General features: G+C 42.6%; 3 protein-coding genes across 4 annotated transcripts; all 3 read right to left on the reverse strand.

The window, feature by feature from the left end:
- Positions 1–1,150: 1,150 nt before the first annotated feature.
- drd5a (dopamine receptor D5a) lies at positions 1,151–4,055 on the reverse strand. The gene has a single exon (XM_037101532.1). It carries the CDS (start codon positions 3,797–3,799, stop codon positions 2,417–2,419), a length of 1,383 nt encoding a protein of 460 aa, XP_036957427.1. The 5' UTR covers positions 3,800–4,055; the 3' UTR covers positions 1,151–2,416.
- Positions 4,056–6,078: 2,023 nt separating this feature from the next.
- Positions 6,079–15,906, reverse strand: otop1 (otopetrin 1). The gene is made up of 6 exons (XM_037101630.1): positions 15,185–15,906; positions 14,843–14,979; positions 14,062–14,120; positions 13,714–13,844; positions 9,387–10,294; positions 6,079–8,166 (listed from the first exon to the last, which is right to left on the reverse strand). Exons 1-6 carry the CDS (start codon positions 15,567–15,569, stop codon positions 7,996–7,998), a joined length of 1,791 nt encoding a protein of 596 aa, XP_036957525.1. The 5' UTR covers positions 15,570–15,906; the 3' UTR covers positions 6,079–7,995.
- A 2,995-nt stretch (positions 15,907–18,901) lies between these two features.
- Positions 18,902–23,704, reverse strand: tmem128 (transmembrane protein 128). Of its 2 annotated transcripts, none has more exons than XM_037102409.1 (5): positions 23,515–23,704; positions 22,161–22,293; positions 21,825–21,986; positions 20,512–20,620; positions 18,902–19,965 (listed from the first exon to the last, which is right to left on the reverse strand). In XM_037102409.1, the coding sequence occupies exons 1-4, from the start codon at positions 23,612–23,614 to the stop codon at positions 20,521–20,523; spliced, it is 495 nt and encodes a 164-aa protein (XP_036958304.1). In that variant the 5' UTR covers positions 23,615–23,704; the 3' UTR covers positions 18,902–19,965; positions 20,512–20,520. The 2 variants fall into 2 exon arrangements, with proteins under 2 accessions (XP_036958304.1, XP_036958303.1); XM_037102408.1 differs by having other exon boundaries at positions 18,902–19,969.
- Positions 23,705–25,487: the final 1,783 nt, after the last annotated feature.

Genomic DNA, 25,487 nt, shown 5'->3' on the forward strand with positions numbered 1-25,487 from the left:
TGTTCTCAGTGCTCGTGTTCATGTGTAGAGACCCTGGTGATACTAGAGTTTCACTTTAACATTTAAAAACTTTGGAAAACTCTCACAAATTGAGTTGTGTTGTGTAGGATTAATTATCTTCTTTGTTGTGCTGCACAAATAGCTTCCCTGTTGTGAACATAATGTAGACACCAAGGGCCCCTGAGATAATTGGCACAGATTTTCTTTTTTACTTTTAAATATGCATGTTTTTGCTTTCAGGCAGCTCATCAGTTTTGTGCAGCACTTTTGCTCAGTTCTGTCTTTAAGAAAAAACAACCTCTAGGTCTGTGGGTGAAGTAGCCAGCATAAAAGGATCCAGGATAAAAGTCCATTTCAATCAGCCCTATGTTTCTTCACATAAAAAGTGGGCATCTGTCATCTGTTAATTTAGTGCCAAGACCTATATAAAGTGGGAATGGTGGAGAGATTTGCATACAGTGGGTTTTTGGTTTGTTTTATTTCTGCTGGCTGAAAGACTGAACTGACAGATGCTGTTGGCAGCTCAACAAAGAGTTGTTTCTGAAGTATTGTGTTCTTATGGTATGAGCAGAAAACAAGTACAAATACTGACCCAAAAAAAAAAAAAAAAGATTCCATGAAGAGCAGAGCTGCTCGTCCTGGGCGTGCATTGCTCCTTTTTCCCGCTTTCTTTACATACATACGAAACAGTGCTGCTTTTATCTTGCAAGAGTCAAAACTCATTGTCCCTGCCAGAGGAAGTGCATGAGCTGTCTGAACCCGTGGAAGACAGGTCAGTCTGAGGAAATGTCTTGGAGGAGCCGCAGCCAATAAGATGTGCACCACGTAACCACAGTCTCCCCAGTCTGAGTCCACCGGGGATCCTCTGTTGCTTGTCATCCCTCACTCACTCCCTCTCCCTCCCTCTCTCTGTTTCTCTGCCAACCTTCCCTGTTACTCTCTGCTGCTGTCAAACTGCCCAAAACAAACCTTTAAAAAAGACAGGTCAGATTTTGGGGTGAGGGGGGGAACGACTCAAGTCGCTGTCCAGAATGCTGGCGAAATAAAAGAGGCAATCTGAAGGTGAAGGTTCCTCCAGCACTGCAAAAGTTGGGAAAAGGTAAATGTCACCTTGACGAAGACACCACCAGAGCACTCTGTTCCTCTCAGCATGACGGCATTTTATTAGACAAATGATGACACACGTCACTGTTAAAAGGACAGCAGTATACATTCAGATCATCAGGTCATCTGTACAGTACAAAGTTAAAGAGGTGAGAGGTGTGGGGGAGAGGTGGTGTGTGACATCCGGTTGTGTTGACCCAGTGGCCTGTGTGTGTGTGTGTGTGTGTGTGTGTTTATAGCGACCATTCCTCTGGCTGACAAAACTCCGTCGCCTCATTGTGTCAGAGTTATCGATTCACTCCTTGAAATCTTTGGTCATTCAGGACAGTGTGGATTCTTTGTTTTTTCTGCTTTCTTCTGCGAGCTCAGTGTGAGCTCAGTGCGCCTGAGAGAGCCGAACCGTTCAGTCGTTCTTTTGGCCTCGATGAGAAACGAGAGATCACAGAAAAGTCACAGTTTTTCACTCTTACAATGGCTGCAGGGTTCTTTGATTTGGATGAGTGAATCCAGTGTAAACAGGCCCACTGCTATGTGTTTGTAGCTGCATGTTCGGCTCCATCAAAGGCCATCTGGAGTCTGGATCAAACTGCATACAGTCCATGAGGTGCAGATCAGGTGTGCTGGACGAGTCACTGGGGTGGGTAAACACTTTAATACTGCATTTTGGCATCATGTAACTTAATCTCCACACAGACACATTCCTCTCATGTCTCCAAACTCCTTCTTTGAATAAGCTATAAGGCGCTGGAAAAGACTGCATTTGAGTAGAACTGTCTTGGTTTGCACTGTCTGTAAGGCTGCCCTCAGTTTTCATACTCAGTGGGTAAGACGGGCACTGGATACACGTGAGGATTTGAAGCAGCAAAAAGGTTGTTCCATACTGAGCCTGCCCCCTCCCCCCAAACCCTGGATGGATAAGAGACACGGACGCTCCGCCTGCGCGTAAACAACAGCTTCAACTACACTGAACCTTTGAACAAATGAACACAGACTTCACTTGTCATGTAAATAAACACCTACACATCACTTTTTTTTTCTTTTTTTCTTTTTTTTTTTTTTTTCTTTTTCCAGAACAGGACGACAACATCACATCTCATATACGAGGCAAAGCAGGGCGGCTACAGAGACACTGCCCTGCTGGGGTGTCCACGAGCAAGTCATGAAATAGATCCCGCAGCAGCGGCGAGGGCCGCTGCTCAGTAGCTCCCCTGATCGGAGCTTTTTTTTTGCGGGGGGAAGATGGGAGCAGAATGAACGATGGCGTTGATATCAATACATCCATTTTACGCACGGGGAGACATGAACGTTGGAGTCAGTGTAATCCATTAGGTGTGAACGGGGACATCCTGTCGAGGCTGATGTCCGCCTCGCAGTCCTCCAGGTCGCAAACCGAGTCGGTGGGGTTCTCGTTGTTGTGAGAAAACTGTGAAATCCTGTCAAAAGTCTCCTCGTGCTCGATACATTCAACCACGTTGGGGATCATGTTGACGTAGGCGTTCACGATCTCCTTGTGGATGAGGGTGTCTTGATTATATGAGACCAGCTCGTTGCTGATGTTCACCGTCTCCACCGGCGTATTGGAGCAGAAGTTACGACACCCCAGGAGGCTGGCGAAGGCCTTCCTGAACTCGGCGTTGAAGGCGTAAATGACGGGGTTCAGGGAGGAGTTGGTCCAGCCGAACCACACGAAGACGTCGAAGGTGGTCTCGCTGACGCACGGCAGCCCCGCGTCCCGGTCAGTGGCGGGCCTGTCGCAGAACGGGACCATGCAGTTCAGGACGAAGAAAGGTAGCCAGCAGCACACGAACACGCCCATAATCACCGACAGAGTTTTGAACACTTTGGTTTCCCGCTTGATCGACGTCTTCAAGGTGGTGTGGTGTTGGCACTCTATTCTGTTGCTCCTGCAACTTTGCGCGTGCTCTGCCGCCCTCTCCAAGGAGGCTATCCTTCTGATTTGTATTTGTGCAATCCGGTATATTCTGGTGTAAGTCACAATCATAATTGCCACGGGAATATAGAAACTTATCAAAGAGGAGGATATCGCATACTCCCTGCTCAGGCTGGAGTCGCAGTTTTCCTCCACCTGCCGACTCGCGGAGGAGTTGTGCGCCCCGGCTGCGTCGTCAGCGCTGGCTTTGTGCCAGTTGAGCTGGACCGGTATGAATGAAATGAGCACAGACAACGTCCAAGTGATGCTTATCATAACAAAGGCAACACGCTGGGTCATTTTCCTCTCGTAGCGGAAGGGGCTCGAGATGGCCCAGTATCTATCCACGCTGATGATGCAGAGGTTGAGGATGGAGGCGGTGGAGCACATAATGTCGAAAGCGACCCACACGTTACAGAAAGTGCCAAACGGCCAGTACCCCGCCACCTCTGCCACAGCTTTCCAGGGCATCACCAGGACGGCCACGAATAAATCCGATAGAGCCAGGGAGACGATGAAAATGTTGGTGACTTTGGTCCGCAGGTGCCGAAAGCGCAGCACCGCGGCGCACACCAGGATGTTCCCCAGCAGGGTCCATAGGATGAGCAGGGACAGCAGACAGCCCGTCACCGTGCGCACCACCATATCCTTCCTCCCGTCGTCTGTTGCCTCTGTTTCGGTGCTGTTCCACATAATCTCTCCCAAGGGTGCCGGCACAGAGTCAGTCCTCTGCACCGATGACAGATACTTGGCTGGGTTCTCCATGTGCCTCTCTTCAAGTAAAACTGCAGTCCATAGCTCCGTGCGCGTTGACGGGCGCAGTTAACAGCCATTCACCGTGTGGTCCCCATTGACCCGCTCGGCTGCCAGCATGATGTGGAGAGCAAAACAGACGGAGAGAGAGAAGCGAGCGCGTTAAAACGGAGCCGAGCGACGTGCCAGGTGCGCTGAGGGGCTGAAACGCAGCGAGCAGTGGCGAGCACATGTTGCAGTCTGGCCGGGCTCTGTCGTCTGATCTGGCTGCCTCTGTGAATCTCCCCAGTCCGAGGTATCCTGAGCGCGGCGTGGGTGAGGAGGGAGTCCCTGCAGCCTGAACACACACTAACCTAACCAGGTCTGCGCACAGACAGCATCACGCCTCCTCTGTGCGTGGAGTTACGCACGACTGTGCAATGCGTTAGGTGAGGGGCTCTCATCGTGTGGCTTCGAAGTGTGTGATTAAAAAGTCGAAATCAGTCAGAGCTGTCTGCGAACTGTGGTCAGTCTGTGTGTGACAGGAGTGACAATTTGTAGGGAGATCCAAGTTTGTGACGACAAAAGCAGCTGTGTGTTGTGTGTTGTAGACAGGCTGTAGACACCCAGAGTCAGTCCACTTATTATTCATAATCAATAGTTGTGAAGAGACACGAGCCTCTCACAGGCTGTAGAAATGGCTCTGGCTGAGCTGTCCATGGTGCTGAAAGAGCAAACAACCCAGAGCGTAACGCCAAAGCACCAGTCTATCTATCTATCTATCTATCTATCTATCTATCTATCTATCTATCTATCTATCTATCTATCTATCTATCTATCTATCTATCTATCTATCTATCTATCTATCTATCTATCTATCTATCTATCTGTCTGTCTGTCTGTCTATCTAATCTAATCTAATCTAATCTAAATCATGAATGAACCCGCATTTTATTCATACTTGTATAAGCACCACACTCCCATGGCTGAAATACCCTCTAGTGCAAAGAACATAAATTCTCTCACACATATTCTGTTCTAAGTTTAATTATCAGTGAATTGAGTCACTTTCACCCTGGTGAAATAATTTCAACGGTGCGGCTCAATGGAAAAAGCCGACGGGTCTGTTCACACATGAACAAATCCTTTCTCGGACTTTCACGGAATTCTGGTGTTTTGTGAGGGTTTTTTTTTTTTTTCTTTTTTGCCCTCCGCCGGCTGGAGGTCACACCTCACCCGCCTCTGCCTGAACAGGTGAGTCATATTCATTCACACTCTCAGCGGGCATGTTCAGAGCCACTGGCTCTGCGCGCTGCTGTGTCTCCGTGTGCGGAGCAGCAGCAGCAGCAGCAGCAGCAGCGGCGTTTCCGGCTTTGAAACGTCACGGATATTTTTAGATATGTCTGCGCGCCCGTCAGATCGTTCTGACGTGACGTCAAAATAATCTCCTCTACGCCCGATGCCAAATTCTCTGGAGTGACCTGTAATCCCTGGATGTCATGTCAGCAAGCAACCTGTGTCCGACTCACACATATAAATCTTTACGTTCAGACAGATGTTACCACAGATGCCGGTGTTCTACTATGCTATGGGACCATGGCCACAGAGGTTAATCTCTAAATGCGTTTATGTTGAATATTGTAGCTGCAGTGACGGGGGATGAATCACAAAATGAATTCAGTTACATTATTTTGTGTCAATTTGTATATTACTAATAGTTGCCAGATCATCATTAGTTTGAATTCAGCCACAATCATAAAGGGCAAAGTTGTGTTTTTGTGAGAGCATATTTTGATTTCTTCTCCTTAAAAATGAGCTGCGTCTTCACTTTTATGGACATTTTTGCAAGAAGCAGGCTTTGTTAAGAAGTGATGGGGCAGCCATCCAAGCTATGGGTGCCCATAGTCGGACAGTCCAATCAAACTCCTCAAAAATATAAACATGTGGTGCCATCCTGTGGTGCAAAGAGCTTCTACACCTGCAGCCCATTGAGAAAATGAGCAAAAATGTAGGAACAATCCACAGAGATCCTCGTGTTCAGGAGAGCAAATAAGGCTGGGACCATTAAAACTGGATGGTTTGAGTGAAAAGTTTAATCTTGTCCATGAAATTCTGCGATATCACAAGAAGATTTGGGGGAGGGGGGTTGTCAAAAATGTCCATGCTGTCCAGAGTTCACAGGAGCTTGGTATTTGTTATGTTCCCCTGCGTTTTAATGACAGCAGGCACTCCACTCCACTATTTGTCTCATTGTTATTATTTGTAATGAATAGTGGGCTATTACAATTATTTGAAAAAGCAAAATTATGATAACATAATTTGGACTTGTGGTCTCAGCCTTTTTGACCCTAGAGATTTGACACGTCTTGTGTATGAAACAAAAAGAAAACTATTCTTTATTTCAATAAGGCGAAAGATATACATTCATCACTATTGTACACATAATTTCATTTGAGCACCATTTCAGTGGAATTACACAAAATCATATCACAGTTTCTGAATGATGATTCTGATCAGCATGACAGTATTTACAGAGATAATATATTATTGCCGTTTGCACCTACAAAAACAAGGGTTTTACCACACGTTGGCACATAGTGAGAACACATACAGTGGATAGCACCAGGTTGAGAACTTGCTTAGCTGAAGATATACATTGATTTGTACAGTACAAGTAGATAATCTGCTATTCATGTTAATGTCACAGACTGGGGTGTTTTTTCTATTGATCCTTCTGGTGTAAACATATAATATCTGGTCTACGGTTATCACTGCAACATTTGATTTTGTAAGAATCTGGCGTAATAATCCTTAAAGTATTCCAATACAAGATTCCCAAGATTCCCACTTTAATGATAAACTGCAGCAGGGTCAAAAAGACTGAGACCACTAGTCTACTTCTTTTTTTGCATTTATTCCAAATGTAACAATGTTTTCTTTAATTACAAATGATAATGTCACTGCCTATCATGTGCCAATTTCATGAAAAGTCCAATCAATGAAAAAGGGCAATGAATGTCAGAATATCTTAGTATTTGGTATGTTCCCCTTTTTTCTTTAATAACAGATGCACTCAAGCTGGTATGGACTGCACAAGTTTGTGAAAAACCTGATGACTGTATTTGTGATGAAGCTACTTCTGCTTCTTCTTCTATCTCTTAGGGACCTAAGCTCAATGTATTGATCTTCTGATGGAGTGGTCACCATGGTTCTGCCTGATCGTGCTTTGGATATTGGTATTTTAGAGTTTCACTCACTGCTCCCAGGAAACCTTTAGTCTGGACACTGCGAGAGCTTCAGCTTACAGTTTGACTTCTGATGCTTTCCTTCACTTTCCTCACTGGTTTACGTGAATATAGATGATTTTAATGTGGTCTCTGACTTTTGGACCTCGCTGTGTATGAAGAATTCAGCGTTATCAGGGTGTAGATGGGAAACCTGTTTGTCAGGACATTTGTTATCTCACCTTGCACTTCTAATGCTGATACACAAGGTTCCGGGATAACAAAAACAGTAGCGCTACCTAGTAACAACACTTTGAACGTAACTTACCATTCACCTTACAAATGGACAATGATGACCCTTAAATGACTGTGAGAGGCAGGTCCTACGTCTGAGAACTATAGTCCAACTCATAGAGATTATTCAAGATATAGTGCTAAGATTGTCACTATCAGTGTAGCTCAAGTGTTCCATTAAACTACTTGAAATACTAAGAGAAGTAAATGAGAACCATCTCCATATACAGTATGATCATTTCACATGCAGATAAAATATGAGTCAAGTGGAACACCAGTGTGGCTCCATTAAGATACAGTACTATTACATAATTAGATATTTGAGACTAATAGGTGTTCCAGTGGCTGTGGTATACTCTCAGTTATTACATGTGCGTGGCAGACACAGCATTTTGCATGATGTATCAGTGAGGAACAAACGCACTGGACGTGTGAATACAGGATGAAAGGTAGAAAGGTTCTTTTCATCGCAGTCTTGAATAAGCCTCACGTTATACAAAGTCTTCAAGGAACATGGACTAATAAGTTTGTCTTCCTCTGTAATCCCCACACTGTTTTGTTTGTCTCCACGGCTTGCTTTCATGTCTGTCAGAGTGTGACCCAGACTGCCTCCTGAACGGTTGACCTGCGCTCTGAGACACTCCCATGTAGCCGATGGTGACAAGTGTTCCTGTGCATGTTATCTGGCATTGTCATTCATCTGCGATTCTGTCAGACCCGGCGGAACACCTCGAAGAGGGAGGCGACTGAGTGCATGCGGTAGAAAAGGTTCAAAGGGATGGCGAAATTGAGAACTGTGGTCCACATGCTGAAGCCAAATGTCTCCTGTTCCAACCCGTTGTCGTACTGTGGCCGGCAGCCAAAGGCAGGAAGGATCCACAGCTGAAAGAAAGAAATTAAAGGAGTTAAACCTGCAGTCATAGATATTTTTTTTTTAACCACTTGAGGGCAGTCACTATGGGACATCAATCAGCAGCTTCCGAGATAAAGAAAGAATTAATAGATAAACACTTACAGGGAAGTTTTGGAGGAGTAAATCTTGTTTGGTTTCAAATTTTCGGTATGCATTCAGTTAACAAATATATGTTTTGGATAGCTGCCATTATGATTGCCATTATTAAGACTTTCTACAGTATACTGCAAAACTTGCCTAAATCTAATTAAGTCTACATTCAGTGATCAATTTGGCAGGTATCCACCTTGAAACCCATTGGCTATAATCTGATGATGATTTAGCCTCTGCTGCCAGTTGATAACCAGATATGAGGGCCAACACTTCCTCTTCCATGTGTTTACAGTTGAAATAGCAACTTGAGATATGAATGGAGTTGGCATGAAGAGACGACTAATCTCAATAAACAGAAATCTGCGTATGGACGCATTTAAACTGTTAAAATGTAACAAAAAGCCAGTGGGTTCAAAAATAATATTTTGGTCAATCCCTACCGCCTCTTTTGCTGTCCACTCCGACTGTTTACATGAATGCAACCAAATCCCACTCAAAGGTGGTCGGTACTACTCAGGCTACAAATGGGAACGCTTCCTAAACCAAAATCTTGTCCCTTGCCCAAAGATTCTGCATAGATATGCAGGCATCTGTTCACAGAGACATGACGTGTAACAGGATATAATGTTAGCAATTAAGATTTCTGCAAACCACAGATTCATCCAAACTTTCACATCTGGAGGTGGAGGGCAAGGTGGTGGTACAGGTGACAAGGTGGCCAAACAGGCGACTGCAGCTCAAGTGTTTGTTGTGGCAGATCACTGGGGACCTGGTCCCCTCAGACGACCAAAACAGAATGTTTTTCATGTAAAGTTGGGCCATCTCCGACCATGTATGTTACGACAGAGGTGGGTGTTTTATAGGAGACCTCTGGACATTTACCAGCCATGTTTGCGGTGACCACAGGAGATATTTGAAGCCAAACTGTGATGTGTTCCTAAGCATTACCAGGTGTATTGTGTGCCTAAACTTTAGCAGAGCATAAGCACAGTGTGGTGACGACAGACAACTGGAGAACTTATCTGTGGTTTTGCAGAAACATACTTGACATTTATGCTGGCAATTGGGTCGAGATTAGACAGGTAGAAATTCTTACCGAAATGTTGCACATGAGCAGGAAGACAGCAATGTTCTTCAGAATTTGCCTCTTTATATTTGTGGGCTCCCCTACTTTGTTTCCCACAGGCAGTGGCACCTCCGATGGTTTCCTTGGACACCTATACACCTGTCCGCTCCCCTCCTGCTCGTTCTCCATGGTGACACAGGACCTGTCTGGAGTCTCATAGGCTCGGTTGATGATGCCGTTGTATGGAGGGGCCAAAGAGGACGTCACCGAGAAGATTTCTGGAGATGCTAGTAGCTCGGGGTCCTCTCGCTCTCGATCCTCTTGCTGGCGATAAAGGGACTCTATGATGAAGAGATTCTGGATGTACTTCTCCAGCACAATGAGCAGAGAGTAGACAAGGTTGGTCCAGCGGTAAGGAGGGCTGCTGTTGGTGCCTAACACAGCCACTACGCTGCACCAGGACATGAGCCACGAGCCGATAGAGGATCCAAACAGCAGCTCTGTGTCCAGCTGTCTGGATGGGTTCTTGGTGGTGTCCAGCGGCATGTGGTCCACTCGGTATATGAGCAGACCTGAAGCACCGGTAGAGCACATGATCACCAGCATGACAATGCCATAAATGTAGAACATGGAAATGGCTGACTGGCGCATTGGGAGGGACTGCTCGACATGGGTGATGTAGACCACCAGGATCCCGATAGTGCTGGCCAGTGCAATTAGACCCAGAATGGGGCCTAAGGTCAGGCCCTGGGTTTTGGTAGCCAGCCGTTTCCGGGTCATGGAAAGGTCAATGGTCCGTCCGATGTTCTTCCACATGACAAAGAGCATGGCCGAGACGAAGATGTGGTACTCGATGTTGAATGGATAGAGATAGTAGAGGCTGCTGGAGAACATGGAGCAGGTGCTGGTGGTGCAGTTACAGTGAGGCTCTGAGTGCACTGCGAAAACACAGTAAAAGGGATTCATGAGAAATGTATCCATTTTCCAACACTGATACATCTTAATTTATGCAACTATTTTAGGCGATTTTCCTACTTACTCAAGACAGAAGTTTTTCTCCCTGCAAAACATACATGATCTCATAATCACTTCAATTTAAATTCAAACAGCAGTGCCTTCTGTCATGTTGGAGGCTGGAAAATCCGGCCAGTTCTACTACAGCCCTTATTCTTGGTGATCTGCAGGTCAAGCTCAGCTCAGTTAGACCTGCAACTAGCCAGTTTTAAGCTAAAATTCTCACATAATGCATATCTTTAAATAGAGGTAAATGCAGGATAATGGAAGTGGTTACTACTAATTGTAGTTGCTTGACACATGCCTGAGTATTGTTACCTTGTCAATTTACTGTATTACAAAATGTATTTTCTTGTACTAGCTGCTCTTGTGGTTTGATTTGTTGTTGTTGTTGTTTTTGCTTGTCTTGCAGTGTTCTTGACGCTGCTATTTTGATCCTGTCTTGGCTCCGTTGTACTTTTATCTCGCTGTGTTTTCCTAGTAAAAATGAATGTTATATATTCTATGTCCTACACTGTCACAGTTTGTCTTTTTTTAAGACAATATTAACAAAACCACATCCACCAAACCACACCCCAGCTCCACAAATGTCAGGATACTGTGTTAAACATAAATAGAAATGCGATCATTTGTAAACAAACTGTGCTTACCATGCCCATGTAATAATATCCTTTATAGAATCATGTGTATGAGAAAGTGGTAAACCTCGCCCTATCCTTGCTTGTGAATGACTCAGCCTTTTGAGGACATCCCTTTCATACCCAATAATGATACCATCACCTGATACCAGTGAACCAGTTTACCTGTTGAATCTTATAAACATGTGTTTTTGGAGCATTTCACAGCTTTGCCTGTCTTTTGTTGCCCCTGTCCCAACCTGTCCCCCTGTTAGAAACATGGTGTCTGTATTAAATTCAGAATAAGCAAATATTTACAAAAGGTTGATGAGGTAAAACATTAAGTGTTTTGTCTTTTTACTATTTTCAATTCTGCCTTATTTATGTTTTACACAGCATCTCATTGGTTTGTTTTAATTAGGGTTGTATCGGGACATAATACTTAATTGGCAGCAAGGAGGAGAAACTAAAAATGTCAATAACAGAATTAGCATAAGAATAAATCGATATTAGATAGGTAAAAAAAAAAAAACAACCATGTATAGGAAACCACACGTTTGATCTAATGAAAATCAATGAGAATATCAATACTACATTGTGTAGAGAAAGAGCAGTTAGTTAGTAATACAAATGTTTTGAGAGCCTGCAGGCATAATTAGAGCCACTGAACCCTAACCCAATCCAATCTTAGATGTTTCAAGAGAGCTGTTTCCATATGCAGATTAGATTAGATTGGAGCTGAGTGTTGACATCGTCTTGCTCCAATGCGATCTTATTTTCAAAGTTAAACACAATCTCTTCTAGGACGTGCCTGCATTAGGACGATGAACATTAGCGAGTATCAGAAGCCCACACGTCTGTTCACAAAGGCAGCGTTTTTCAACCTTTATGGGATGTGGTAAAGTCTATTTGTCAGCACGAGCTGTGTATCTACCAGTTTTGACCAGTTAAACCAAAAACTGATATTAAGCTTTACATTAAGCTGCTTGTAGTAAATGTCAGTTAATACGTTATAAGGCCCTCAAGCCTTGCTGCTTATTAACATTAAAAAGACTATATAAGCATTAATAAAATCAACTCTAATTAACAAATTTATTGTTGGATTGTATGGTAATGTTAAGCACTTATATGATGTTTATAACAGCATTACAAACACATTTATTGAGTTTAACTCACTTACCTAATATGTAATTGTTAAAACTTAACTGACCTTTTTTGGAGCTTTATTAGTAATAACATCATACATAAGTTTAAGTTTAATTAAGTGTGTTTGTAATGCTTTCGTAAACAAATGAAACTCACGAGGCTTTCATTACCATGAAGTAATGAAATCCTCATTAAACAAGCAAGTGCCTTTAAATGTCTTATTAACATTTACATAATCATATTACTGTTAATCCCAAAAGTACTAATGTGTACCTCAATTACTGGAAGGACCGTCATATAAAGGATATTAAGGAGTAGACCTGGTTCAGACCTGCTCCATTTGGAAAGCCTCATGAGATGACTTTTGTTGTGAAATGGTGCTATACAAATAAAGATTGATTGATTGATTGATTGATTGATTGATTGATTGATTGATTGATTGATTGATTGATTGATTGATTGATACAGTATCTCCTAGAGTTAGTGGTATGAAGAGGTCCGACCACCAGTTATTCGCAAAGAAAAAGAGCAAAGATAAGATGACAATCTGAGAGATGAACATACTTTTGTGTACCAGCAATATCAGATTGATAATCTTCTTAATAATATGTTTTTTTCAACCAGATGTTGGGGTCTTGACCATAAATTGGAAACCACTACTCCTCTACACTGATGTCTGCCTTATAAGTTGGATCTCCACAACAGTCGGCTTGATAATTAGCTGATACTAAATTCAGAGCTGGTCCTCGTGTCCACTTCTGCTTTTCATGGCTTGCCTACAAACAAGGGTGGCAATTTTTAGCCACTCCTTATTTGTTCTGCTCCTAGGTTAGACTTTCGTGGCAGAAGCCTATAAAAAGTTTCAATAATGTTTGTTTTCAAACTTTTGCAGCAACTTTCCATAGTACCTCTTGTGGCTCAAGAATCATTATTTTGAGTTTTGGCTCATTAGCTGGATACCTGAATATCTTAGAATTTGATGACAATGCACTTTTTATACTCCTTGTCAAGCCCACCGCAACACGCTGTGGTATCGCTGCTGCCCCTGGAGATCATCTCAACAAAACCCTGCCGTGTGCTCCTCACTCACCCACTCCCACCCCCTCACCCCCCGGAGGCCACCACTATGGTACTGCACCCTTTAATTAAAAAGGGAACAGCAGTCAGGGTGCAGCCAGCCTCACAGTCAGCCGGATATGAGGAGGAGCAGCTGAACCCCCCAACCCTAGGTTTAGATGTATCAGTTACTGTAATTGCAGCACCCTTGGGAGAAAGCAGCCTAGGGGACAAAGCCGTCTGAGGTCAAGCGGGGGGTTGCCAAGGAGGGTGGTGGTGGCTGAAGTGTGGGGAAAGGGGCTGGGGAGGGGGCCTCAGTGCCAGCAACGCTGTGTTTCTCCTGAAACCTAATAGAGAGACGTTCGACACAAACAAGACCCACTGGGCTGCCGAGCTAACCTCCCTTCCCCACCGCTAACCCTCCTCTCCTTCCTTTTGCTTTCATCCATTGAGACGAGCTCTCAAGTGGACCATTGTACTTTTCCTTCCAGGTACAAGCCAACAATCGACCCCTTGGCCCTTACCTATAGTGAGGTTTCCGTAGCCCAGGGCAGAGAGTCTCCTCTTGTGGTTGTTCAAGAAGTGCTCGGCCTCTGACATCACACCGTTGCACCACAGGAGGAGGTTGGTAAAGACTGCGTGGATCACACCAAATCTGAGGATACAAAGAGTTGAAGACGAGGTCGATGAGCGGTCGTTTAATTGCATGTGGCAGCTGATTTTACCTGATGTGCATGCATGTTCGTATCGTGCACATTCTTTAGTGGCTGGTGAGGTTTTTTGTGACCGATGATTTACGAGTGTAGCAGAATTGATATGGCAACAGCGAAAGCATTTTGAAATGAAATGATAATATCACATATTTCACATACCTCTCAAATGTTTCAAAGCTTTTGATGACATCTTTGATGTGAAACCAGAGAAAATGCACCTGAAACAAGACACAAGACGTTCATATAAAGAGCTTCAGAAAACATTATCTTAAAGGTGCAATGTGTAGTTTCAGGGAAGAAACTTAATCAGAAGATAAAGATCCTCATAGACTTTTTTAAGTCTACACATAACTTTGTTTTAAAGGACAATTTCATACCGTTTTAATTTGTTTATATGTGGTGGACCCTGCCACCTTTTTTTTTTTTTTTTTTTTTTTTTTTTTTGTAGCTTCGAACAGTGTTCTGGGGATCCTATTTTCCTCTAAGGGCTCCAAGCTCCCCAGAAGAGTGTTTAGCGCTAGATAGGTAGCCACTTAGAAGTAGAAAAATATAAACAAAGCAAAACAGGATGAAATTGTGTTGTCCTGTAGAGATCATTAAAGTCATGAAAAATGATTTTGTTTATTTTATCTCATACCCCAAAACTACATGGTGCACCCTGTAAATGTAAAACCATATTCCATAAACAGCAGCGTCAGAATCCTTAAAATCCATTCACCGGCAGGATTAATCGCGTCATATGCAGCTACACTCAAGTAACATGGACAATGACAGGATTATAGTGTTGCAGCAACTGTGTACTCGCCTCAGCAACAAAGAGCACATTATTCGCAGACCTACCTGGTTAAGTGGTGCACGGGAGGGGAAAAAAAAGCCACAGTGTGTAACACTGCTGAAAGATTATCACCTTATTGAAATTAAAGTGGGGTTGTAAACTTACCTGCGCTATGGTGTGGGTTGCATGGATGACAGGATATACCCCGAGCACGGCCGACACACAAGACTGATAGCCAACATAATACCCGATTCGGAAAGCGTCCATGATCAGTGAAAGGAGTGCAAGGAGAGTCAAACCACCTACCAAGGAATGAGAGAATAAAGATCAAGTTGTTATTGCCACTGAAAGAACAATTATACATCAAAATAAATCATTCAGGTGTTCCTCCATTCGTCAAACCCTGCGTTCTTGTCAACATTATGATTATAGATGGGGAGGATGAACATGACTTTGCCATTTTACGCATTGACCCGTGTCATCTTGTGCGTAACCTTACAAACTCACCTCTTATCCAACATGTTGTAGCGTGGACATCTTTCTCGGTCCGCGTGTTCTTCTGTCTGTCCCGCACCAGGATGTACCACATCATCCAGATCAGCTGGAGGATCATGAGGCAGGTGACGAAGGACAGCAGGTGCTCTTCCTTGACAGAGGGCCCATGGTGCGCAATAGCCAGCATCAACGCCGCCCCGATCAGCAGCAGGTTGGTCCCGTACTGACCGCTGAGGAACTCCGCGTTCTTCCTCGGATAGTCCCCCGACAAGCTGCTCTTTAGTTTGGAGAAAATCTTCTTGTCCTGCTCGGAGCTGGACGACGAGGAGGAACTGTGGCAGTACTTGTTCAGACACATTATATCCAGGCCGCTGTGCTCCACCATGGTGGGAGACATGTATATAAACCACGGTGCCGAGAGAAGAGTCAAGTCAAAGCCACGCGCTATAAGTGCATCTGAGGGAGGCCAGGTGCGTAACCTGTTGCTACAAGGTGGGGATTCAGCAGAGTAGGTACTGTGCCAAACATGCTCATTCAATCTTCAAGGTCCGGCTCAGTGGTCACGCATAGTTTCCATGTCCAGCCTCGCCGAGGATGGACTTGATAGATGCCATTGTCATCTTGTAACCCTGAAACTGAAATATCTGGCCTTGTAACTGAAAATGGGAGATTGCGTTTCAGTCTTTGGTGATCCCGGACCCCCGTCCTCTTGAAACTCCCATATGATTCAGAGAAACCACTGGGCTCGCCGTGCCAACCATTCACTGCTTAGAGAAGCAAAAACACTGAGCACGGAATGATCCACAATAACAGCAAAAAAAAAAAGGAGGAAAAAAGAAAGACAAGAAAACGAGCTTCGCCCAAATCCACCTCTTCAGAGTCGCTGCCAGCCAGTCTGTCCAAGTCTGCTGAAATCCTCTCAGGGTAGCTATCGGGTGTTAAGCATGCAGGCCTGGATGAGATGAAAAGAAAGATGACATTTCACAAACCTGCGATTTTTACAGGCTGGAGGCGAGTGACCTGTCCTGACTGCACTTAAGATCCAAGTGTCACCTCCTCAAAGCTCTGCGTCCGACTTGTTGTTGAGATGTGCAGGTTACAAACTTTGCTTTTAGGGTGGAAAAAAAAGAAGCATCCGATTTCATCGGTCAAATTCTCAATGGCTTTTGTGTGCATGTAAAGACGGAGAGCAGTGAGACCGTCAGCGCCGGGAGCTTTTATATGTCACCTCTGGTTCAATAGAAATAACCTGGGCGGATGCGCGCAATCAGCATAACAATAGAGGGACCGCTCACATACACTCAGAGGTACTTGGTGTGATGGGTGATGGGAGTGGTGTTCAGGACTTAATCAAATCAAATCATTGATCAATTTTTAAAAAGCAAATATGGGTCCTTCTTTAAAGGAAGAAAAAAACAGCCTAATTAAAAAGTGAAAGAGAGTTAGTGAAATGGATACACGAGGCGGCAGCAGCTTCACAATAGTTCCTATTCTGCTTTAGGCGTCCTGTCAGTCCCCCGGGACGCATGAGTCAACCTAGTCCTGCAACTTGGACGCAAAAACATTAAAACAACAACAAGCCGTTGGGACAAGTAGCTGAGAGTCCTCATATGGATATTTAATGGTTAATAATTGCAGCAGCCATGGTTTACTAATATCAATTTCCAGAATATCTTTATTTTACGCATATCAGATCAATTAACTAAAAACTAGCGGCACTAAAGTAACCTGTTCTGTGTGTTCGGTCTTTGTCTTTGTTCACAGAAGATATCCATGTTACATGCACTGTAAGCACACAGCACAGAGAGCGGTGGGGACCATGCGCAAGGAAACGGCGCGTAATTGCGCACGAACTCGCAAGTGTACACACCGTGGCAGCTTCAGCCCTGCCATTGATACGCGTGTGCGTACAGGTCAAACAGCTATTCCGTTTATTTTCCTTCGTTAGCACATCTGAGATCTGCGCATGTCACGTGCAGGAGACATCAGACACCCACCTGGCCCGTCAGCCTCCAGCAAACGACGCGCTACAAAAGCGTCACGAGGAGAGACAATCCATTCATGCTCCCGAACAGCACATCTCAGCGCCACCCGCCGGGTATCGATTTCTTGATCACTGAGAGTCAGCGCGATAAAGAAAAAGAGTCGCAACTCCTCATTATCAGGCGCCTTAATGGGCGATTGATTAAGTCTGAACATTTTGATTAAATCTGGAAGCGCTCGAACTCTGTTGTTTGCATTTCAGGAAGAAGAAAAATCAATAACAGTGTGATTCACTTAAAGCTTCATCTTTAAAAACAATAGCTTTTAGAGGCTGAAGATCAACTTGATGACTTGTCCTTGAGATGTGATGCTCCTTTATACTTGTACCACACCACATTTCACAAGGGAGCATTGCTACTTTTCACTTCAATTATAATTGACTTTAATAATTTACAATAGGATGCATTATTGTACCCTGCAGTATACATAAGGGATAAAATCAACTCCTCTTCCAGAAAGCTGCAGGGCTACACCTACTATCTTTTAAAATATGATGCAATATCATGGATTTCAGTGCACACAAAAAAAAGTTTCAATTTAGTTTGACCTGCTACAGGATTAAAATGCTGTGTATTGGTGCATCATTGCTGATGATAACACTCTGATAGGAGCCACCCAGTATGATCTTTCTGACACTGAAGCACATTTTCTTCCTAAGAGTGTGCACTTAATACCTCAGTTAGATTTTAGGTTTTAGATTTTTTCAGGACTTTATTTCTTTAGGTTATCTCACAAAACAATGGGGGAGACTATCTTAAGTAGGGCTGTAGACTCATCTGGATCAATCAGACATCCGTCAAAATCCCATCACACACACCTGGACCAGTAAATCTACGACAATGAAGAGCATTAACACGTCTGTCTGGGATGTCTATATGGTAATATGGGACATTTGTAAAACATCATCGTAGGAAAATATCCATTAATCAAAGTGTGCATGTTCACCATAGAAATTCACAGTATATGTAATACAAAAGTTGGTTAGAGCTTAATGTGTCTTCAGGAGCCTATCCTTGAACTGCAAAGAAAGGACATAGAATTAGGCAAAAAAAATAAAGATGGTACATCTCATCAAAAAATGACAGAATAGCTCACGTCATGACTTCACATTAAGAAGTAGTAAATCATTCAGACCACTAAGAAAAGGTCTAATATTTCAAGAACACATAATCACAATAAAGATTCACATAACAAGACAAACGTTATTATATAAAATTGGCTGGAAATTATTATGTCCATCTCTAAATAAATTTTTAAAAAGCACATAGAATAAGGCAAAGAAATCTTGGTTAGAAAGAAACAGTTGAAGGCAGAACATAACATAAGGCAACCATATACTGAAGGATTGTATATGACAATATCATTAAATATGTATATATAAAATTAACAAATAAAGGTTGACATGACATCTACATATTACTCAAAGAGGCCTGTACCAAGCATGCTCACCAGCTAGCTACAGTTAGCTGCAATTAGCTTTAATCTGGTCATATGCCATCCCCCATTTCTTTCTATTATGAATTCAACAGGGGGCCAGTTCTTACACATTGCACCTTTAATTTTAAAAGTTTATTTGTCTGTATCATACTTGTACTTGAGTAAAAAGCTAAATACTTTATCGATCCCTTGTACAGTGTGTGCTGAACAAATGTCGCTTTATCAAGAAGTGACCATTATTTCAGTAAGTAGTGAAATCAGTTATAAAAGTTTATTAAGAAAAAAAAATACAGAATATGAGCAGAAATCTTTACATTCCTCACCACAAACTGCTGAAGAAATAAAAATAATTTAAAAACTTTATAAAGTTATAAATGGTGGAACATTAAAGTTTGTTTACGCACAGTTTTCAACATACAAGCACAGAAGCATTTTTTCTCCACACGGGGCATTTTAACATGTCACAGTAGGAAAAGCACAGGTGAATATTTAAAAAAAGAGAATGAATTACATTCAGCTGTTTCAGTTTGAGGGTCCTGGTGTTATTCATGCTGACTCACTGACTCACTGTCATGGCTACTCAATCATTTAAATGACACAATTGTTACTGTAACTAGTTAACACCTGTTATCAAGTAACCGCTTTTCCTACTACAACGAGCCAAAATGTCCACTATGGGCTTAAAACATTCTTGACACTCGGACTGAAAAACTCCGAAGTGTCGTTTGCTAAACGCCTCCACACAAAGCATCACATTTCTTGACACAGTTGTCACTGTTTGTTTTGTCAAACAACAATGGGGAATCATAGAGTGAGATGGTTAAACTCTCAGCACATTAACACAACAGAGACCCTACAATGCTGACCTGCCCCGCTGACACCACCTGTGTGATATTCTCACAACAACAACATCATCATGCTGCAGGTGTGGGTCAACAACAGGATGGCAGGAGCAGGAGCAGGAGAAACCAGGCAGATGAGTTTTAAATGAAATTCAAGTCACTATTGTGGACCATGTGGTGAACCATGGTCTCAGGAGAAGTCAGCCAGCATGTCCACACAGGGCTCAGCAGATTCACATTGACCTTCTTAAATCCAAACCACAAATGTCACACACTTTCAGCACTATGACAAAACATAGCTGTGTGTAATGGGACATTTTTTTGTTTTACATTGCTTAGTGACATCTATAGATTTGATATACTGTAATATATGATTCTCCCTTTGACTCCTCCTTATATGCAGCGATAACTTGAACTTGAGGCAGATGAAGAGCGTCATCATGAGTTGATCTATGGAGCCGAGGCAGGATTCTGCCTAAACACAGGGAGGTGGAGGTAAGGGATCGTGACTGGCCATCGTGCTAACATACCAGCCATTGTGCAGTGTACTGACTGAGGCTAGAACTGCTGCTGTCTTATTCTTTTATTATATTATGCTAATTTTATTTTTACAGTATTTTCTACATTTTGAGCATTTTATTTCTAAACCTACATTAAATGTGTTGAAAAACATTGGCTGCTGTGTTCCGTACATGAGTTTTTAAATGATGGAAGTGTACCATGGTGGTAAAAGTGTGTTTGCTTTTAATGCTTCTGTTCTTTTTGAAGGCGTGTTTCCAGTATTGACTGTTAGTGAAGTTGTCAACTTGAGCATTGCTTATAACACAATGTGCATACAAACTCAACATTGTAATGTTGAAAAGTTCAACTTCTTCAAGTATGAAGCACTGGTATCAAACATGTAACGTTACACGACAAAATACTTCACCTGTTCACAATTTAAGGCCAAATACAGAAATATTCGCGTCAGTAAAAAGACATTTGGTGAAAATTAAAATGACAGCGCATCATCCTCACCCGTCACATTCATCCAAGCAAAGAGATGAACATGACCACGCCCATGAACTGTGTGAAGAGGATGAGTGGAGTGAAGAAGGACCACACTGGCCACAGTGCCATGTTGAGGCTGCAAGGGAAATACAACAACACTTAAAAATGTTCACATTTTGGATGATCAGTCCTACAATATTCAATGCATGCAGTTTGTTGCCTACACTGTCATGTTGTCACAGCTGCTGCAGAGGGAAAATGTGGGAGGTAAACAATGCCAGCATTTTAGTATATAGTGGCTTTTGATTTATTCTGTGTTGTCAACACAATCCACACTCAGAAGACAAGAGAGCGTTCACCAGTTTACATCCGAACAAGTTCAGGCTTGGCACTTTTACTGAGGAAGCATCCAGATGAACTAGTTTTGCATTCGACTGCTTGCTGTTTTGTTTCTTATGAGTGACTCCAGTCAACACCGATTCATATGTGTATCCACACTTTTCAAGCATATCCAACTAAATGTTTTAATAAACATAAGCACTTTAAACTACTTTTGAATGATGCTACACAAATAATGTGAATATGAAAACAGGTTTCTCATTTACACAAAGTGGGTTATGCTAGCCCCACAATAGAGAGTAATTTGGCAGACTTTGGGTCTGATTTTCCCTACCGATTTGTGCTGTTGGCAGCCATGTTTGTGATCTACACAAGTACGCAACATCCTGTGTGTGACACTTCCCAGTTGGCTCGCTCTCATTTGCTATTGCTGGTTTCTTCTTAGTATTCCATCACTGTTTGTTTATAGGAAAAGTTCAGCCAAGAATGACAATGTACACGTTATCTATTCACCACCATGCTGATGGAAATTTGGGTGATGTGTCAAACACTACAAAATATTTTAGGAGCTTCACAGCCGAACAGCATAGCAGCATTCTCCTAAACAACTGAAGTAGATGAGAACTTGTTTTAAAACCTCCTGCCTGCTCTATCCAGGCACCAACCTTTGCCTAAACCATTTCCAGTAGGCGTGAACGTATCTGACGTGGAAAACCTTTTTTTGAGTTTTGAGTACTACATCAGAACCAGCTTTATTGGCCAAATAAGTGTAGACATATAAGGAAATACAGTCCAGTTTACAGTGTCTATTTTTGATGTTGTACACTGAGAGCACAACAGCTAGAAACAATGACAATGACAGAACTGAACAGATAAGTTAACGAGTGAGGGACGGTGAATGGTACAAAATAAAACTGTAAAGTCATTTGTATGAAAGGGCACCTCGGGACATACACGGACAAGCTTACACAGTTTTCAGTTTATTTAATTTCTTGTTATACCTGCAAGATGCAGCAATAAAAGCCGCAGTGGTGATGGGAGGAATGGCGGGGTACTCCTGGTCGTAGTGCTTGATACCTTTGAACCACTCCAGGTACACAATGCAAAACATGGCAAGGGACAGACAGATCCCGAGGAGTGTCAGACCCACGTTGAACCACCAACTGGAAAAAATAACATTCATTCAAGACCTGCAGGCAATATGCATCAAGACTTCTTGTAGCTATTCAAATAAAAAAAGATGCATTTACTTTTGAGTGTTTATAATGTAGGGAGTAGAGAATACGTGACCAAGATCTATAAAGGAAAGTTTTGTATGTTCCTTGTAACTCAGTCACCTTTTGATATCATCATTCTCCATAATGTTGTGGAAGAAATCCACGTAGTAGGTCACACTTATGGATGCCACGATCCAGAAGACGGAGTGCCTGTTAATGCGCGGGAGAGGTTTAGCATCTTTTTCCTCCTGACCTGAAAAGTTACAGAAAAGGAGCGTTTCAATACAAAGTTTCAGTTCACTCAATCCTAACCCATACTTTAAGAGCACATTAGGCGGCAGTCAGAAAAGTGGCGATCTAACAGTAGATTACAACAAATGGATACCTACTGAATTATGCTTCATTCTAAGTCAGTTAATTCACATGCCCACAGACGTTGGACAACATACTTAACACATTTTCACATAAACAAGATGAGCTATTTTATGTAAACCCAATGCATGACTTGAAGAAGTGGCTGAAAGAGTTGCAGTGTGGTATGCTGAAGAATTTACTACCAAATATGAGAACTGTCTTGCCTTAACCGAATGTGCCAAACCCCCACCTTTCAGGTTTAAGGAGCTTTTGAGATGAGTCTGATAGCCTTCTCTGAGATAATCTTACCTCTCAGAGAGCTATTAGTCTCTATAATTTGCTGGCTGATTAAATGTATCACAGCCTGTTGTTGGCTGCTGAAGTGCATGCTGGTCTACTCTGTGCAGAGTTCACAATGAACTCCATGCCCTGGACAAGTGCTTGGCCTACCTCTATAATCGAAGCTATGCCTGGTGGTCCATCTTGGACACAAGATATAATAAAGTCCCCCTGCCAGACGGAACTGACCGCATGTAAACCGGTAGAGGCAGCCATCAATAAGGACAGGATGACCACTCGACAAATGTGTTGTCTGTTGCTTATATTACAGTTCTCAGTTTACACTGGTGCAGAGATGACCCTTGGATCGGGGACAGTGGAGGAGTAGAGTTTCCCTGTATTATGTTGCTGTGCTGACACAGCGTTTGCTCACAGTCAAAACAATCAAGAATTGCTGGATTTCTGCCAGTCAGGGCCTCGAAGTTGGACAATTGTCCACTGTACGGGCTGCCTACAACCTCAAAATACCACATATCTCTCTGCTATGGTTACATGACAGGCAAAGGTCTGTGGACTAACTTAGAGACTGACAGTTCAGCTGCTTTAACCATAAAGGTTAGCTAGTTACTTTTCCAACACTGTTTGCCCAAGTTGGTCAGCAAGCTGTTGTACATTTTGGACACAATGCCACTCTCAGTATGGATGTCAGTGCTCAACCAGAGCTATGCTAACGTTTCAGAACACTGTGTTACCTCCAGGTGTTACCCGGTTAGCTCTGTCAGAAAACTAGTTACAACTGGCTAACATCGTTAGCCATCACAATGTCTCTGATGAAGCTTACTCTTCTCGTCTTCGTCGCCCAACGTCGTTGTTTGCATGAGAAACTCCGCATCTCTCTTAAATCTATTCCGCAACGTTGCGAGCTCATTGTCATTAAGCATTATGTCGATACTGTCACCGACTTACAGCAGCTCTGCAGGCTAACTGGTAATTAGAAGGCACTTCCCGTCAGACCCAGAGTCGCCTTTTCTGTGACGCGACAGAAAGCGACAGTTGTAGTTTTTTCTATACTAGAAATAATTGAGCAAAACAAATGTCAAGATTGAGGCTGGAAGAAAACATTCAACGGGCGATATCAGATAAACAAACGTACATTTGAATTATTTGCATTTAAAAAGCAAAAAGTGAAATAACGTCATTGCTTTTGTGCAAAATGTTTTTTGTTATTTGTAGTATTATAGTTTTTACGGTATATAATTGTTATATTATATATATCATTGTTAAACAATAAAGTGACCATGTCCCCTTTGATTATAGGAAACAATTACTTTTTTGTTTTTAATTTACATAAATTAATACTAACTTCTTATTCAATTGCAAACTCATTAGGACCAACAATATATAACTTGTCAAAAATACACTGTACACACTACATTTATAGTCCAAGAACATTGAACTTGACATCACACCTCTGTCAAAGGGGAAATATTGTTATTTATTTGATTCATTATCTATACCTTACTACAGAAAACACTGTCTTGTGCAAATACTTGAGATCATTTGCATACTCTGTATAACCCAAGTCTGTGTGTGAATTGTGTAAATCCAGCATCAGTCAAACTGGACCACCAGGCTGGTAGAGAAAACAGACCCACAAAAGGGTAATTGGGGACATTCCAACAAGAAAGTCAGACAGGACAAATTTGCTGTCATCCTTCATAAACTTTGCAGAATGCATAGTAGCTGGTTGTATTCCAAAGTTTATCTTGAATGTATACCTTTACATGGCGCTGGCAAGAATCTGACACTGCTGATACCTCTGTCCTATTTCACTCTCGATCGAAAACTCCTCAACGAGGCAAAGGCAGGGCATGTGCTGTGAAGAAAAAGTGAATACTTGATTGTTGTTCTGTGGCAAACAATCACAAGCAGGAAACAGACCACAGACTGACAAACGCGAGACGTTAGAAGCATCTTAAACTAATGCAATGTAATACAAATGATAGGGCAACTGGACGTCTCCAGCACGTAGTTGCTTTTAGGGGAAACAAGTGACTTTTGCTCATAAACAGGTAAAGGTTATGGGGTCATCAGCTACTTTGCATCCATAAGTATTTGTTGTTCCTGTGCAGAAGCACCAGATGAGAGTGATACCTCATACTCTGGGATGCCATCCTTCTCAAGTCAGGTTCTTACATCAGGAATTAATAATGGAAGTAATACCTGGTCATGTTTAACACATCTCTAGCATAGCACAAGCAGCAAACAACAGGTGTTCTCACTGCTTTACGTTCACTGCTTTCTGTGTAATGGCAACATTTAAACAAGATGATAACTGTCCATCCTTGACCTCTCCCCTATATAGACATTTCATTTTTGTGCTCCTTCTCCTGACTACCTTCTTGGTGGCAGTAAAAGCAATTATGAGCTGCCTGCCACTACAACTTGGTTGGTTGTATGTTATCTCTGGACTTGGATGGAGGATGGGTCTCGGGCCAAAACTGACACCAGTAACTTTTTTAATGGATCAGGATAAAATGGACAGATACAGTAATATTCTCTCACTTTCTTTAGATATAGGCCACTTTTTTGACACTTTTGTTAATTTCTCAGGGGGAAATACACGGATCTTGATGGAGAAAAACTGGGATTATTTGGGTGGCTGATATCTATAAATGTGTACAAACTGATGCAGAGCCTGGATATTTTGATCTTAAATTACAGTTGAGCAGTTTTGGCTGGTTAATACAGGGTTAATACATGCAATGGATTTAGCTTGTTTGAAATGAAAGGGACTTTTGGGCCTTGGCTGAG

Source organism: Acanthopagrus latus, chromosome 6, assembly GCF_904848185.1.
Source record: "Acanthopagrus latus isolate v.2019 chromosome 6, fAcaLat1.1, whole genome shotgun sequence".
NCBI classification, from domain to species: Eukaryota; Metazoa; Chordata; class Actinopteri; order Spariformes; family Sparidae; genus Acanthopagrus; species Acanthopagrus latus.

What these genes read in the sequence shown, in the direction of transcription:
- drd5a (XM_037101532.1), bottom strand. Translation starts at nt 3,799, where the DNA reads ATGGAGAACCCAGCCAAGTATCTGTCATCGGTGCAGAGGACTGACTCT.
- otop1 (XM_037101630.1), bottom strand. Translation starts at nt 15,569, where the DNA reads ATGTCTCCCACCATGGTGGAGCACAGCGGCCTGGATATAATGTGTCTG. An exon ending in TACAACATGTTGGATAAGAG is followed by an intron (nt 14,980 to 15,184) that starts GTGAGTTTGTAA and finishes ATTCCTTGGTAG; the next exon opens with GTGGTTTGACTCTCCTTGCA. An exon ending in CAACCCACACCATAGCGCAG is followed by an intron (nt 14,121 to 14,842) that starts GTAAGTTTACAA and finishes GTCTTGTTTCAG; the next exon opens with GTGCATTTTCTCTGGTTTCA.
- tmem128 (XM_037102409.1), bottom strand. Translation starts at nt 23,614, where the DNA reads ATGCTTAATGACAATGAGCTCGCAACGTTGCGGAATAGATTTAAGAGA. An exon ending in GGGCGACGAAGACGAGAAGA is followed by an intron (nt 22,294 to 23,514) that starts GTAAGCTTCATC and finishes GTAACTTTTCAG; the next exon opens with GTCAGGAGGAAAAAGATGCT. An exon ending in GAGAATGATGATATCAAAAG is followed by an intron (nt 21,987 to 22,160) that starts GTGACTGAGTTA and finishes TATTTTTTCCAG; the next exon opens with TTGGTGGTTCAACGTGGGTC.